Here is a 15,925-nt window from a genome sequence, read left to right on the forward strand (position 1 = left end):
TGTTCTATGTTCTTGTTTTTGAGAAAACAAACTCTATTCTTGGAACGAGTCACTTTAAGAACAAATATTACAAACAAACTAATGCTTACAACCTTCATTGTCTCCGGTAGCTTTAGAGTCTCCTGCAATCAGTATTTTGCTCATGTTGTGAAAGGGATTTGTAATTCTGTCCAGTGTGGGTATAATTTTGGCACAAAAACCTGACATTTGTTGGGCTGGATAAGGAAACAGTGGATTTGCTATTGAGGCTTCGCTGCATCTTGCTACCTGAGGGTTTAAGTCCATCCGTTGGCAGGTTGGGCCAGTACAGTGTCAGGCAAAGGCAATAGGAGTTTGGAGAGAACTGGGAGGTGGGAGATACAGAGTGGGAGTTTAAAGGAATACCACGCAGTGAGCTTGCAGCATTTCTATAGAAGATCTCTGTCACACCGTCTGTTCCCACAAAACGTAAATAAGAAAACAGATTGAAATCCTTCTTGTGGAATGGCCACCTGCGTGCAGCTTAAATGAAAGGATGACTCAAAGCCTGACACAGATGCAGAACATTGGTCCTTCACAATTGTAAAGGGAATGTTTTGCAAATGAAAAACTCCCTGTAAAATGAGTTGATGCTTCTTTATGAGGCAGCCATTACAATGTATTTGCGGTAGTGCTCGGCCTTTTTGTGCAGTATTCAATGAATGCAACTTGAAAATCGTTCAGCATTGTAGTCATCCTCAGCAAAGCTGGTATTGGCCAATAAATAGTTACCAGAGTGCATTCTGCCTAGCAGTCAGAAAAGTAATGTGTTTTGAGACATAACGCTGACTTGGTTGACCCAGGAAGGGAATATCTTAAATGCAGAGCAAGGATTCTGTTCTATTCCCAATAACGTGAAGTATCTGCTGGCTCATCTGAAGTCCTCTGCTGAAATGAAGCCTGTGTATGTGGCCATCTGATTTGAAATTTAAACAATTCTCTTTGAGTCTTAATTTCAAGATATAGAATAGTGTGAGTCCACTGACTCGGAAAAGGGAAACCCAGCACAGAACAGCAGAAGTGTGTGGTCTGCCATCATCAGGCAACACAGGGATGGCTAAAGATTCCCCCAAGAGTTTTTTGGGGGAGGTTAGTGGGGCGTGGGCCCAGCAGCAAGGGTCTGGAAATTGAACCTAGTGACAGCAAGGCTACTACAACCTAGGGGTGGAGGTGGGGTTGAGAGCAGAAATTAGCATTCTGGGAGGGTCGCTAGAGAGGGCAAGCAAGAGCAGTTGAAGGAACAGTTTTGCTCATGGAGAGAGAAAATGGTCAGCAGATTAGGAGAGGTTTGGACGTGTGGTGGGACGATGGGATGCAGATGTTTTGTGAAGCAAAATGGAGGAAGATACCAGGAGGGAAAAGGGGTGAGTGAAGGAATTGTAGTTGAGAGGGTCACAAAGGGTTGCGATTGGGGGAGGGGAGATAGAAATAGGCAGTCTGAAGGAAGGCAACTAAAGGAGGTAGGTAATCATGGTAAGAGAAAGAACGTCAAGGCAGAGGGATTGGACAAGATTTTGTATATGTGTGGGTGTACTTATTTCTCCATTAATGTACAACAGAGCCTGATTTCCAATTGTCTTGGACTTCCTTGCCATTGGACCAAGGTATACGCCATCAAGACCACATAGTATCTGGTGTGCAATGGCCTTTCCATGTTAGAAAAATTAATGCACAGGCATATTCCACTTCTCAAAACTAGAGTGGAAACAAATCATCCTTGACCCAAGGGACAGCCTAAGAAGAAAATAACAGTGTTTTCCCATGCAGCATGTTACTCCACTACATCCAGTCCTGCAGATTAATCAATCTGCATACTAACCAAAACATTTTTGAATGAAATACTTGATTTACTTTATTGGTTGCAAACTTAATATCCATTTTAATTTTGCAAATGAGTGCCGAATATTCAGTGAAGGTGCATTCAGGAGAACGAATGCTATAATTTAGTTTCGGAAGGAGAAATGTTCATTTCACTCCTGAATCTGACAGCCCAAGGCCATAAAGTCACTGAAGACGTGAGGCATAAAAATATTAAATGATTAATGTGACTGGCCCTGTAATTTCATAAAATTTCTCTTTATTTTCTTTCTAGTTTGTGCATATTTGTCAGAGAATCAATGTCAGTATTCACAGTGCAATGGGCAAGAATTACTTCTGAACTTTCTGGAAATTGTGCTTGCGCCCTGAGGCCATAAAAGCAATATCTTAAATCAATGCAAACAGAAGCAGACATTCTTGCACACCAACAGTTCAGTTTGCACGTCATTGGGTGTGCTGATTTTACATTGGATATAGAACAGTACAGCAGAGGGAACTTCGGCCCACAATTAGTGCCAAACATAATGTCAAGATCAACTAATCTCATCTGCCTGTGCATAATCCATATCCCATTATGTCCGTGTTTGGTTAAAAGCTTCTTAAATACCACTATCATCGCTATCATACATTCCAGGTACCCACAACCCGCTGTGCAACTGTTCCTGAGTTTTAAAACACCTTTCAGACACACGGAACATTTCCCTTTCAGGTATAACTTTTGTTTCCAACACATGCATTTTAATTTATTTCGCTCTGCTGCTTACAAACAATTTTGTTATTAATTTTGCAATGTACCAGATATAACCAGCTTTAGGATCTAATGATTAATTACAAAAACTTTAGGACAGATTTTCGGTTCCTTAAATAAAAGCATGATATCTATTTATTTCAATCCAATGTAAGTTAAACAATGTGTTAAGAATACAGATTTTCCAGTAATTCTGTCACTGTAGTTTCTACATATGAGAATTTTGCATCTTCTCTGCTCAGAGCATTTCAATTCAAGGATGTAAATCTACAAAGCAGAGTTGAGCCTATCTTGCATGGTTTATGAGCTACTGCGATGAGACGGGGTGTTGCCATGGGAATTTTAACTGTCGAATTTCCACGGAGAAGCCAGTGAAATGCTGTTGGCCTAAATGAATTTTAAAGCCAAGAGCCTTGCACTAGTGATGGGTGACAACATTTCTCCTGAAATTAAAATAAAGCACATTTGCAATCTAAAGGATTTATAAACAAAGAAAGCAATGGTTTCCCACATAAAAGGTGAATAGAATCCATTATTCTGTATTTTTGTTTTTTGGCATTTAAGATTTATTGTTATTCACTGTCAGTTTGATTTTACAACCATGGGAATCTTTAATGCGTTAGTTCCATGAATAATTGATAGAATAATGCTGAGAGAATTTGTTCGTGCTTGAAAAACATTATGGCTCCTTTGAAATATTTGTTTCAAATAAAGAAATTTTAATTGATGTGTGTACAGGTAAGAGTCTACGACTGCACAGAGCAAGAACACGATGCGGACGATACACTGGTTCTAGCCACGGATGGCCTCTGGGATGTTCTATCAAATAAAGAAGTGGCTGATGCTATCACCAGCTTTCTTGCCAACTGTGATCCTGATGACCCACACAGGTCTGTGAGGAGTTCCATTTGGTTATCAGTTGCTAGTTAATAATTTAGAATGAATAATCTGTAATGGAAATATTTTTAGTGAAAATACTTACTATGCCATTAACATTTATCGGTTTAGGAAGTTGACCATTTCTTGCAGAGTCGTTGTGCATCTATGAATTCCCAGTGGTTTTTGTATAGATGTTCAGTCAATGAGTCAACCCTATTGATCGTTATTCAGTCAATCACATTCAAGGCTGAGATCAATAGATTTATGGAAAATCAAGGAATGTGAGATTGAAATATGGAAAAAGGTACAGAATCAGCCGTATTCTTTTTTGAATATTCTGACATTAGGAGCGTCTAGACATCTGACACTGCAAGCTTGTTTATTGTAGTAAAATTCTGATAATCCAACACCAGGCCATCGGATTTTTCAGACTATTGAATGTGACTCTTATTAAAATGCATACATTTGTCCATTTCACTTTTTCACATGTTACACAGCAGTATAATACATTTTCCAGTTAATCTTGTGAGTTTAAAGGGAGTGACACATCTGACACACAGACTGGACCCTGGCTGTGGCTGCACTTTGGAAAAAGGCTCTGGCCACACACTCAGCTTGTATACTGGGCCCTGGCCTCACATTCTGACTCATCAATGAGCCCAATGCCAAACCATCAGGAATTCCAAACAATCAGCTCATAGCATTCACAAAGGTGCTGCTTGATCTTTCACCCTTGGCTCTATTTTCCTTCACAGCTCACATATCATTCAGCCCCCTTAATATTCAGAAAGTGATATGTCTCTGTTTCGAATGACCTCGAAGACAATAATTTATCACCGTTCAGGATACTGCATTGTAAAGATTTACCATCCTCTGCATTTTCTCCTTATTTCAGTCCTAAACAGCCTCCCCCTTATTCTGTGACCCTTGAATCTACAGTCAGGGCAACCATCTCCCTGTGTTCACCCTATCGGGCCGTGGAATAATTTTGTGAGTTTCAATGAAATAACCTCACACTTTACAAAACTAGAGAATACAAGTTCTCCTCGTGCAGAAAATCCACCATCTCAGGAAGCAGTCTAGTGAATATTGTGCTTCCTCTATGTTCTTTTTTGAGGTAATAACTAAAACTGTACATGATACTCAAGGTGCAAGACACTATAACATTGCAGTAAGACATACTTTTTCTCCAGTCCTTAAATTTTATTGTAATAAAGGCAAACATATCATTTACCTTATTAATTTCCTTTATTAATTGCTTGTTGCATCTGCATATTCATTTTTAGTGACTTGAATACACAGACACCTAAATTTTAATATCAATATGGGATAGTATAGAACTAGTGTGAATGGGTGGTTGATGGCATGGTCTCAGTGGACCAAAAGACCATTGTGTTATCCCATATTGATATTGAAAAATAACCCATGCATTGCTCTCAACGGCCTTCCACTTCGTGAAAATTTTACCCATTTTAACCCATTTCCTCAATCTCTTTACGAAAACTTAATTTACTGCACAATGCTCATTTAATCCATAAACTAGAGGAAGCAGTCTATTTTCATTCATTGCATTAAATCCTGACACAGTTTTGAAAGTATCCACTAAATCTGCACTTCATGTCTCAGATGCAACATAAGGAGTCCAACATTGTCATATTTTCTTCCTCTTAACTTCAGTCTCCCACCTTTGCCGTCATCTTATTGAAACAATGATTCACTCTGTAAGACTACTATTTGCCAGCAGTTACCTTTGGCTGGGCTTTGACTGTCTGGTTCTGCGGTTCTTAACCTTTTTGGCCCCACGTCCCCATCAGACGTTCTTGGTCAGTACCGTGACCCCCGAAACAGAAATTGAAAAAAAAGCAGCCCAATTTATGAAAACATGTCTGCCAATACTCAGTTAATGTGATGGGATAATTTCATTTATGACCCCTTCATGACCCCCGGAAAACCCCCAAACGACCCCAGGTTAAGAACCGCTGGTTGGTGAAGACATCAGGTCTCGTGAAAACTCCAACCCTTTACATCCCACAGCACCAGCCCCTTCATTGTCTCAAAATTGTTCTATTGCTGGTCTGACATTTAGTACCAAATGAACAAAGGTTTCCACTAACTAATTATTGGGTAGACGGAGGCTATTATTTTTGGAAGCTGTCGTAAACTTCATTCCTGAACCATCTGTTCCATCCACCTCCTTGGCAACTAACTGTTTGCAATGTTGTATTTGACTGTCTTAAACTTTTGTACACATTTCAATCCTTCAACATGTCGCCTATGTTGTAAAATAGCCAAACTTCATCCTTGTTTCAGTTTTTCTGCTTTTGCAAGTTTCCTCTGATTTTTGTTTTAATTTTCAAGCAGGTCAATGAAGTCTTAATGAGCCTAACTGCCACCAAGTCTTGCTTGCTCACTATTTGTTGACCAACAATGAATGCTGGACTGACTCAATTTAGAAATTTTCATACTTGCTTTCCAATCCCACCATGGCCTCTCTACATCCAGAATATCCTCCACCAAACATTTTTCAGCTCTTCCATTTCAGGCCTAGTGCCCCAAAATTATTTTCATTGCTAAACTGTCGACTTCCATGCTTTGTGGTGCCTTGGCTTTTTATTCCCATCCCTAAACCTGTCTATCCTTTTCTGCTTCGTTAAGACAACTTGTATAAGCTACCGCCCAGAAATTCAATGACATGGCTGTTTCTTCTTTCAGTGATATGCATAGAACTTGACCTTTTACCACCAATGTGAAACACTGTGACAATAACTCTCAGGACATTTTGCATTTTTATAACAATTCAAGAAATTTAAGGCCCTCTCTCTTAATGTGGCATCACGGTGGCGCAGCAGTAGAGTTGCTGCCTTACAGCGAATGCAGCGCCGGAGACTCAGGTTCGATCCTGACTAAGGGTGCTGTACTGTACGGAGTTTGTACGCTCTCCCTGTGACCTGCGTGGGTTTCCTCCGAGATCTTCGGTTTCCTCCCACACTCCAAAGACGTATAGGTTTGTAGGTTAATTGGCTGGGCAAATGTAAAAATTGGCCATAGTGGGTGTAAGATAGTGTTAATGTGCGGGGATCGCTGGGCGGCGCGGACCCGGTGGGCCAAAGGGCCTATTTCTGCGCTGTATCTCTAAATCTAAATCTAAATGTACAGTTGGTGCATCAGTCTTCCACAGGATGAGATTGATTCCCATACCATGCTGCTTTGGAGCGATCCCAGGTAAACTTGACCAAATTGCCCTGGGAGTGGCCATTGTTAGCCATTTCAATGACAACAATGATTTATTTCCCTGCACATCAGTTAATTCTGGGTGCAAAATCAAGATAGTGCATTCATGAGTTATTGTAACATTATACAAAATCTAAAGTAAGAGAAACTTTAAGCAGGATATGAAACATATGATTCAATGACTACTTTCAAACTTTGTTTTAAGTATTTGCATAAATGAAAGTCCACCAATGGAATAAAATGAGGTCAATTAATAATTGAATGTAACGTGGTATAACATTCAAGATTTTGTTTTACAAGCTGCTGTTTTTAGTTGAAATCAACTACTTTCAATAAAAAAGAGAAGTTACAAGAGACTGCAAATACTGGAATCTAGAGCAAGAAATAAATTACTAGTGGAACCCAGCTGGCCAGGAACTCTGCAGCCTGAAGAAGAGTCCTGATCTAAATCATCATCTGTTCATTTCCCTCCACAGATGTTGTGAGGCCTACTGAGTTACTCTAGTAATTTGTTTAAAAAAAATTAAATCAAGAATGTATTTTCGTTAGCTCCATCTCTGTTACCTGTTTTGTTACACAGCGGCGTCAAAGAGATTAGAGACACATGTGAGGACATTTGAAAGAACAGGCACAATGGCCTTCTTCTCTGTTGAAAGGTTTTCTGATTCTATAAAAAATATAGGCAAAATGCACTGAATCCTGCAATTGTCTGCAAAAGTTCCCTATATGCCTGCCCTGATCTTGTATAAGTTCTATCCTCTTGTTCAAATTATAAAATATCCACGTGGATTCATGCTGTGGTCATATATCAAGGTAACAGATCGGCAAAATTGCCCCAGTAGCTCCCTTGACAAACAGGTTTCAGAGCTTCAAAGGGGAAATACCCGGCAGGACTCAAGAGTTGAGAATTATGTCTTTGTGAAGGTGTGATTTCTTTCAAGTCTCAATACATTGCAGTTCAGAGAGATGCAACGGAATCAACTTTTTTTGTTTTAGTATGAAGGCAAATTACATTTGCAGAACACTTGTGCTTAGTGGGGAACTGCATGATAATCTGTTGCCACCAAGCACATGAAAAAACACCTGTCACATTTAATTTCAGCCCACGGTCATCATTCACCTGCAGTTTTTAATTATAAGTGCGGTCTCAATCTGTTCACCTGTGTGATTGCATTGTAGCCAGTAAAATTAACAATAATCAACATAATCGTGATCTATTTGTATTTAATGAAGTAACAGATGGTCAATGATAAATTACCAAAGTGTAAATTCTACTGTGGCTTAAAGTAAAATCTGTTCTCAGCTAGATCAAGCAAATATTGTTCTTTACATGCAGTTACTTTTATTTGTGGTTGCGTTGTATCAAAATCACTTTCAAAAGATTTGTTCGAGAATTTTTATCCATGGTTGGAACTAGGAGGAAATTAGGGACCATCAGGAAATTAGCTTCTGCAAAACACAAAGTACTAAAGTAACTCAGCGGGTATCTCAGCATCTGTGGAGGGAATGGATAGGTCCTGTTTTGGGTTGGAACCCTCTTTCAGACTAACTGTAGTAGGGGGAGAAAGGTGGGGCGGGACAAAGCCTGGCAAGTGATAGGAGGATACAGATGGGGGAGGGGGTTGAATTGGCAAGATGGGTGGAGTCAGTGATAAAGGCTAGAGATGAAAAGGAGACAAAAGGGTGTCAGATACGATTGCAGGGAGTGACTCCTAAAATTAACCCTCTTCCCATTTCTCCACGTGTACACATTTAACAATGTTGAAATGCAGGCTTCTGTATACCTTTAACCAACCACTGTCTCTTTCTTCAGGTTAAATGGAGGGAATCAGATTGGCTGAATTCAGCCTTCTTTGGTGGCAGGGTTCATTAAATGAGCCCAAGTTCTCTCATCCACTTGGGACTTCTGGCTATACATAGGTGCAAATGCTTTAGTCTTGACCTTGGCGTTCACTTGCTAAGCCCTACCGTTGTTGAAGATGATATTGTTTTTCGAGTCCCCTCCTCTTATTAGTTGTTTAATTCCTGCTATTAATTGCAGCTAGGTGTGGTCGGTGTGCAGAGCTTTAATGGTGCTTCTGTTTTTTAGCATGAATTAAATCATGTTGGTGCTCATAAGGCTTTGACAGCTTAGGCGGGTCATACTTGAACCACATGGAAACTGGCATAGTCTTTTCAAATGATGTTGCTGAGGCGGCATGTAGAGAAGAAATAGAAGGATTTGGATGGATCCCAGTGGACACTGGAGTTAATGGTGTGAATGTATGAATATAATCCATTGCAGCCAAGGTGGATGAATAAGATTGTACATGGGTAAATGTGAATTACTCAGTTGAAAGGATAAAGAGGAGTTGATTGAGATCGGTATGTTCAACTGCACCAACAGTTGGAAATAGGAAGGATATATCTCCTTTCTCACAATCACATTAACTGTTATAAGTGAATTGGACAGTTGTTTTTGAATTGAGGCAGGGACAAACAACCAAAAATGGTAAGGACATCATGAGAACATGACGTAAATCTGGGAGGCTATGACACATTTAAGGCTATTGGTGGTTGAAAATAGAGTGGTTGTTGGCAAAATCAAAGGGGTAAGATGCTTGAAAATCGTGCATTGAAGGACTGAAAAGAAAAAGACAAGAATATGTGGGCATTTTGGGATTTAAATAAAAGAATGTGGCAATAAACCTCCGGAGCTCTGGGCTGAATTGTTAAATTCTGGTCGATCACTTTTTACATTGAGAAATCTAAATTAGCTTGCAAATCTAATGTTGGAAATAAATAAGTTACCTTATGAACAGGGCAAGGATTTTAGTTTTCGTAACCTCTCTTTGAAGAAAGAAATGAGAATGAATGATGTTTGGCATTTGCTTCAATGATTTCTCTGTATCTTTTTATGTCACTGATGAGAAACCACAGTTTGACAATTCATATGTAGATACTTCCCACACTCTGTATCAGTAATTTTGAGGAAAAACTGGTAAGAATATCCCTTTGTTACATTCATAGGTTACACTTTTATATAGTTAAATGTTGTATTTGCAAAATCCTTAAAGTAAGTACTCCTACCTCTTACAGATAGCCAGGCAGATGTGAAAATTGTAACCCTGACAATTAACAATATTGAAGGTAGTGCTCTCTCTGTCTTTATATGTGATGGCACGGTATACCAACGCCTCTGGGAAGTTACTGATTGATGTACAGCAGCCAAGAGCATTGCATGAGCTGTTATATATATATATATTTGTATATTAATGATTTGGATGAGGGGATTGAAAGCTTTGTGGCCAAGTTTGCGGGTGATATGAAAATAGATGGAAGGGCAGGTCGTGTCGAGAAAGCAGGGACTCTGCAGAAGGACTTGGACAGGTTGGGAGAGTGGGCAGAGAAGTGGCAGATGGAGTATAGTGTAGCAAAGTGTGGAGGCATGCATTTTGGTAGTAGGAATAAAAGTATAAACTATTTTCTAGATGGGAAGAGAATCCAGAAATTGGAGGTGCAAAGGGGCTTGGGAGTGCTGGTGCAGGATTCCCAAAAAGTTCACCTGCAAGTCGAATCGGTAGTAAAGAAAGCAAACTCAATGCCTGCATTTATTTCAAGAAGGCTTGTATACAAAAACAGGGATGTAATGTTGAGGTTCCATAAGGCGCTGGTTTGAGCAATTTCGGGCACCATTATCTGAGGAAGGATGTGCTGACTCTGGAGAGGATCAAGAGGAGGTTTACAAGAATGATCCCAGGAATGAGAAGGTTAACCTATGAGTGTTTGTCGGCACTGGGCCTGTACTCGCTGGAGTTTGGAAGAATGTGGGGGGGACCTCATTGAAACAAACGGAATAGTGAAAGGCTTGGATAGATTGGATGTGGAGAGGATGTTTTCACTAGTGGGAGAGTCTAGGACTAGAGGTCATAGCGTCAGAATTAATGGACATTCTTTTAGAAAGGAGATGGGGAGAAATTTCTTTAGTCAGAGGGTGGTGAATCTGAGGAATTCTTTGCCATAGAAGGCTGTGGAGGCCAAGTCATGGATATTTTTAAGGCAGAGATAGATAGATTTTTGATTAGTACAGGTGTCAGAGGTTATCAGGTTAGTAGGAAGAGAGAAAGATCAGCCATGATTAAATGGCGGAATAGACTTGATGGGCTGAATGGCCTAATTCTACTCCTATCACTTGTGACCTTATCCCCACTGGCACATTTCTGTCCACAAAAATGCACTGATTGGGGGTAATAATACATTTGAGGGTGTAAACCATGCAAAGGCAAATTGGTAGCCCATCTTACATCTTTAGTTTAGTTTATAACTTTCACAAGCACCGAGGTACAGTGAAAAGCATTTAGTTGCGTGCTATCCAGTCAGCGAAAGACTATACATAATTACAAACCGTCCTTCAGTGTACAGATACAGAATAATAGGTATCTGGATAATGGATAATGAAATAAAGATTAAAAAGAGTGGAGTGATTAATGTATGAGAGCAGATCCATTTTTCCCTATTTTTACCTTGGTCGATGAGAATGAGACATATACACGTTGTCAATTTACTTTCTTACACAGTTGTTTGCAGTCAGAATCTATCCAAATGCATCAGTGCAATCGAAGAGAATTGAACAAGTTATTTAATAAGCTTACTGGATAATCATTCTGTCATCAATAGAATATTTTATGGTTTTTGGGAAGCTATCAAAGACAGTTTCATGTTATAGTAATTATCACTCTAAACGGCACATAATTCACATTTACATTATTTCTCAACAGGTACACTCTGGCAGCCCAGGACTTGGTGATGAGAGCCAGAGGAGTTTTGAAGGACCGAGGATGGAGGATATCAAATGATAGGCTTGGCTCAGGGGATGACATCTCTGTCTATGTCATTCCACTTTTGCAGGGGCATAAGTGGACATGATAATGAATATAACATGTTAGGGGTAGTTTTTGGTTTGCTGTCCCCCGTAATGATATTGATGGAGGATTTCCTTTGATTTTGTTACTTGTAGCAAAGATTACCTATGCAGTTTTACTACAAATAGAAAACAATAGGAAATCTTTATGGTAGCCAGAAGGACCAGAATTGATTCAAGCAAGTCTCATGAAAAGTCAGGAGATTAATAAACTGCGTATCAGCAGATTCCATTGCAGTTCAACTTTTGTAATTCTTAAATTCCATTTCGTTTTTTGTTTTTTCCTGCAATCAAGTAAATATATCCTGTATAAATCTAAAAGGAAGTATATTTATCAAAATCTCTGGAGTCATTATGTTATGAAAATTTTGATGTATATTTTCCAAGTGCTGTAATGTTAGTGGAAGAGAATTTCTTTGTTTACCCTGTGTTTAGCATTCTTTATATAATCTGTATGGCAATCCCATAAGGGAAAATGATGTAATAATGTAGTAAATATTGTTTCAATTTTTATGGCGATGTTTAAAGATAAATTCCATTAGACATCATACTTCATTGAAAAATACTATAAAGCACCAACTGTTGTATATATATCGGCAACTGCGGGACAAGATATGTGAATCTGCTGGTTATTTTTGTAAAATGATTTTCTTTTAAGTATTGAGTAGAGATGAGCCAAGATTTCCAACAGGCTTTCATAAATTTGTCTGTTGTCATTGTCAACATATATTGCACTTATCATGAAAGAAAATTTGATTGCACAGTTCTGTTCTTGGGTTCCTCCACTGATTATATTGCTTGGCAAGAGTCAAAATGCTGCGATAATCACACACTACTCATGCCAATCTCTTACTGAAGCACCATTCGTAGTTTAACGTATTCTGCAAGTGACGTTCATCTCATGGAAGTATTTCAGGTTTGATCTATGCTACTATGAAATATTTAATAGGCGCCAAGAGAAAAATACTAATTTTAAAAGAAAATAATTTCTGAGATTGAAATGTGAATCATTTTCATTCCAAAGCAATGTTAATTTCAACAATATATGATGTTTATTTCTGTGTTTTAAAAGTACTGTATAAGGCCAGATTTGAGATGTAAACAACTTCATGTACTGCATTTGACACAAAGGTAAATTGTAAAAGAAAGTTATTGTTGCACTGTACAGTAATTAAATTTACTTCATGTTTAAAGATTTGAATTATTTTTCTTTTTCTAGTCTACACAAGTGGCAATGGAGTTTTCACATAAACCTATTTTTTACTTTGCAAATTTTTTATGTCCATACAGCCTTCCAAGAGTTAAATTGGACAAGAAACATAGACATACATTGTACGAAGCACATATTTATAAGCACGTTAATTTTACATATGTTTGTGGAATGCTGGATTACCATTTCAAGGATAATCACAGTTTAGACACAACATAGTTACTGAAATTCTATGAATGTACACTTTTACTGTGGATGTGTAATATTTTAATTCGTGATTATTTTTTATTTACATTGCTGTTGGGGGAACAAGGCTCTCAAATTGGCAAAAAAACAGCAATATTTTGGCATTGTTATCTAGAATACCCCAAATAAAATGAAAATCTTCAAATGTGTATTTCACTCCAGTTCTACATTAGGTAATCAAAGTTATTAAATATTTAAAGTGAATGTACAAAGGCATTACACCCAAAGTTTATTGATTCCATATTTACCATAATTTATTAACATCCAAAGAACTGATCTGATTGGGAACGTTGTACATCTGAACAAGAGTTGGTTATTGGGCCAATTGAGCTTGCCTGCAACTTTGTTAAGCCAATGACTGATTTATACCTTACATTTAACTATCCAGCTTTTTATCATATCTGAATACTTTAATTATCAAAAATCTGCCAATTACAGAATTAAAATTAACAACTGACCTAGCATTATTTTGTATTTGTGCAATGCACTTACCTTCAATCAATGATAAAATGGTTCCCTTTTATCTCCCAAGTATGATTTGCTAACTAGCTCACAAAACAAAGTTTTTCACTGTATCTCGGTATACGTGACAATAATAACCCAATACACCAAACCAAATCTTTCCTATCCCGTTCACATGCAGAATATAGTATAAATGTCAGTGGAGATGAACAATGAAATCTTCCTAGTTTTGTAATACACTAGAGAAGTATTACAAAGTAGGGAGTGAAACAATTAAGTCTCAATTTAACAAATCTTTACTTGGTTAAATATCCCAACATAGAACGTATCCTCAAGAGATTATAATTTGGGAGGTCATGTTGCAATTGTGTGAGACGTTGGTGAGACCGCATTTAGAATATTGTGTTCAGTTCTGGGCACCATGTTATAGGAAATATATTGTCAAGCTTGAAAGGGTTCAGAAAAGATTTATGAGGACGTTGCCAGGACTAGAGGGTGTGAGCTATAGAGAGACGCTGAGTAGGCTGGGTCTCTATTCCATGGAGCGCAGGAGGATGAAGGGTGATCTTATTGGAGGTGTACAAAATTGTAAGAGGAATAGATCGGAATAGGGGAATCGAGGACCAGAGGACATAGGTTCAAGGTGAAGGGGTAAAGATTTAATAGGAATCTAAGGGGCAACTTTTTCACACAAAGGGTGGTGGGTGTATGGAACAAGTTGCCAGAGGAGGTAGTTGAAGCCGGGACTATCCCATTGTTTAAAAATGTTAGACAGGTACATGGATAGGACAGGTTTGGAGGGAGATGGACCAAGCGCAGGCAAGTGGGACTAGTGTAGCTGGGACATTGTTGGCCAGTGTGGGCTAGTTGGGCCGAAGGGCCTATTTCCACACTGTATGACTATGACATCACCAAAAGTCACAAGCTATTGCAGCTGCCTTAAATTTAGAACATTAATACTGTTTTGTTTTTAGGTATGTAAAAATAATATTAAAGTATCTAGAGCCAAGACAGATGCATGGAGTTAAAATATATGTCAGTCTTGATTTCATTAAACGATAGATATTTAGAGCTAAATGCCTTCTCTTGTTAATCGAAGTTGAGCATATGGGTAAGCTCAGCTCTCTCTTTGGGCACTTTATGAGTAGCGCAAAAGCTTGACACCTCATTGATTGTGATATTTATAATTAAGACTTGACAAAATAGAACTTCATAAAATTTGCCTGAGGAGAGAAGCAGAGAATATATTCCCTCCTGAAGCCCCCAGCTTCAGCCACCTCCAGCCACTCAAACTATTAACAGTATATATCAGTAAATGGTATGGAGTATGGGATACTCAAAGGCTACACACCAAGCTGGCTGTTCTGCTCCAGACCTGCTTTCCAAATATAGCTGCATCTCTAGCAAGATGTTTTCCTGTGCAGTTACAACACTGGTATTTATTCAAGAATTGCCCAGGAATCACCTCAAAATCTGGTTAATTACTTCCCCATCAGTTTCCACTCAATCATCAGTAAAGTCATGCAACTTAGGAACCAACAATTAATCCACTCACCGATGCTTGCTCAGGGTTTTGCCAAGGCCAGCCATTGCCAAACATTGCAGACATTTCCAAACCTAAAGAAGAGGTGAATTCCAGAGTAGAAGGTGAGAGTGATTGCCTTAACATCAAATATAATTTGACTGCACAAGATAACTACTGGCACTGAAAAAACAGATGAGAATCGATGGGAAAATTCTCCAATACGTGGAATTACATATCTCACAAAGGAAGATGGTTATGTTTATTAGAGATCAATGATCCCCATCCAGCTGAGCAATCAATGCTGGAGACTTCAGGGTAGTGTCCTCGAATTTTCAGCTGTTTCATAAATTACTTTCCTTTCAAAGTAAAATCAGAGGTGGGGAAGTTTGCTGATGGCAGCACAATTTTCAATGTTATTCCCAGATCTCAGAAAATAAGTTGCATATTCTTGCATGCAGCATGGCCATGACTAGCAGTTTTCAATTGTTATTGTAATGGAATACATTCATAAAAATCAATTGCCGGTTATAACCTAGTTAATAGTTTAAATGGAAAATACATGAATATTGGCACAAAAGCAGAAAATGCTGAATGAACTCAGCAGGTGGGACAGCGCACATATTTTGATCCAAAACACTAGTTAATAACGGTCAATCTAACGCCGTCCATTTATAAGAAGCAGAATCTAACTTTTTTGAAAAATGTTGCTACAATTTTGCAGATGTCTCAGGTTGTGATATTTTGGGCTTGTTTATTCAGAGGTCTAAATTCAGATATTTTTTAAGCTAATCTAAGGTTAAATCGTTGCCCTGTCTTTTCTGGATTTACCTAATAAAAATGAAATACGAAATAAAGCATCTGCACATAATTTTCATTAAAACTAATAGA

At 38.5% G+C, this 15,925-nt stretch overlaps 1 protein-coding gene across 1 annotated transcript in view; it reads left to right on the forward strand.

Annotated features, from left to right (window-relative positions):
- The window catches only part of LOC144603668 (protein phosphatase 1H-like), a 110,397-nt gene extending 97,610 nt beyond the window's left edge, over positions 1–12,787 (forward strand). The window contains exons 9-10 of the mRNA XM_078417262.1: positions 3,323–3,474; positions 11,452–12,787. Coding sequence (XP_078273388.1) covers positions 3,323–3,474; positions 11,452–11,599 — 300 coding nt within the window. The 3' untranslated portion in view covers positions 11,600–12,787. The remainder of the gene's footprint in view (positions 1–3,322; positions 3,475–11,451) is intronic.
- Positions 12,788–15,925: the final 3,138 nt, after the last annotated feature.

The sequence above is a fragment of the Rhinoraja longicauda genome, chromosome 20 (assembly GCF_053455715.1).
Source record: "Rhinoraja longicauda isolate Sanriku21f chromosome 20, sRhiLon1.1, whole genome shotgun sequence".
Lineage (NCBI taxonomy): Eukaryota > Metazoa > Chordata > Chondrichthyes > Rajiformes > Arhynchobatidae > Rhinoraja > Rhinoraja longicauda.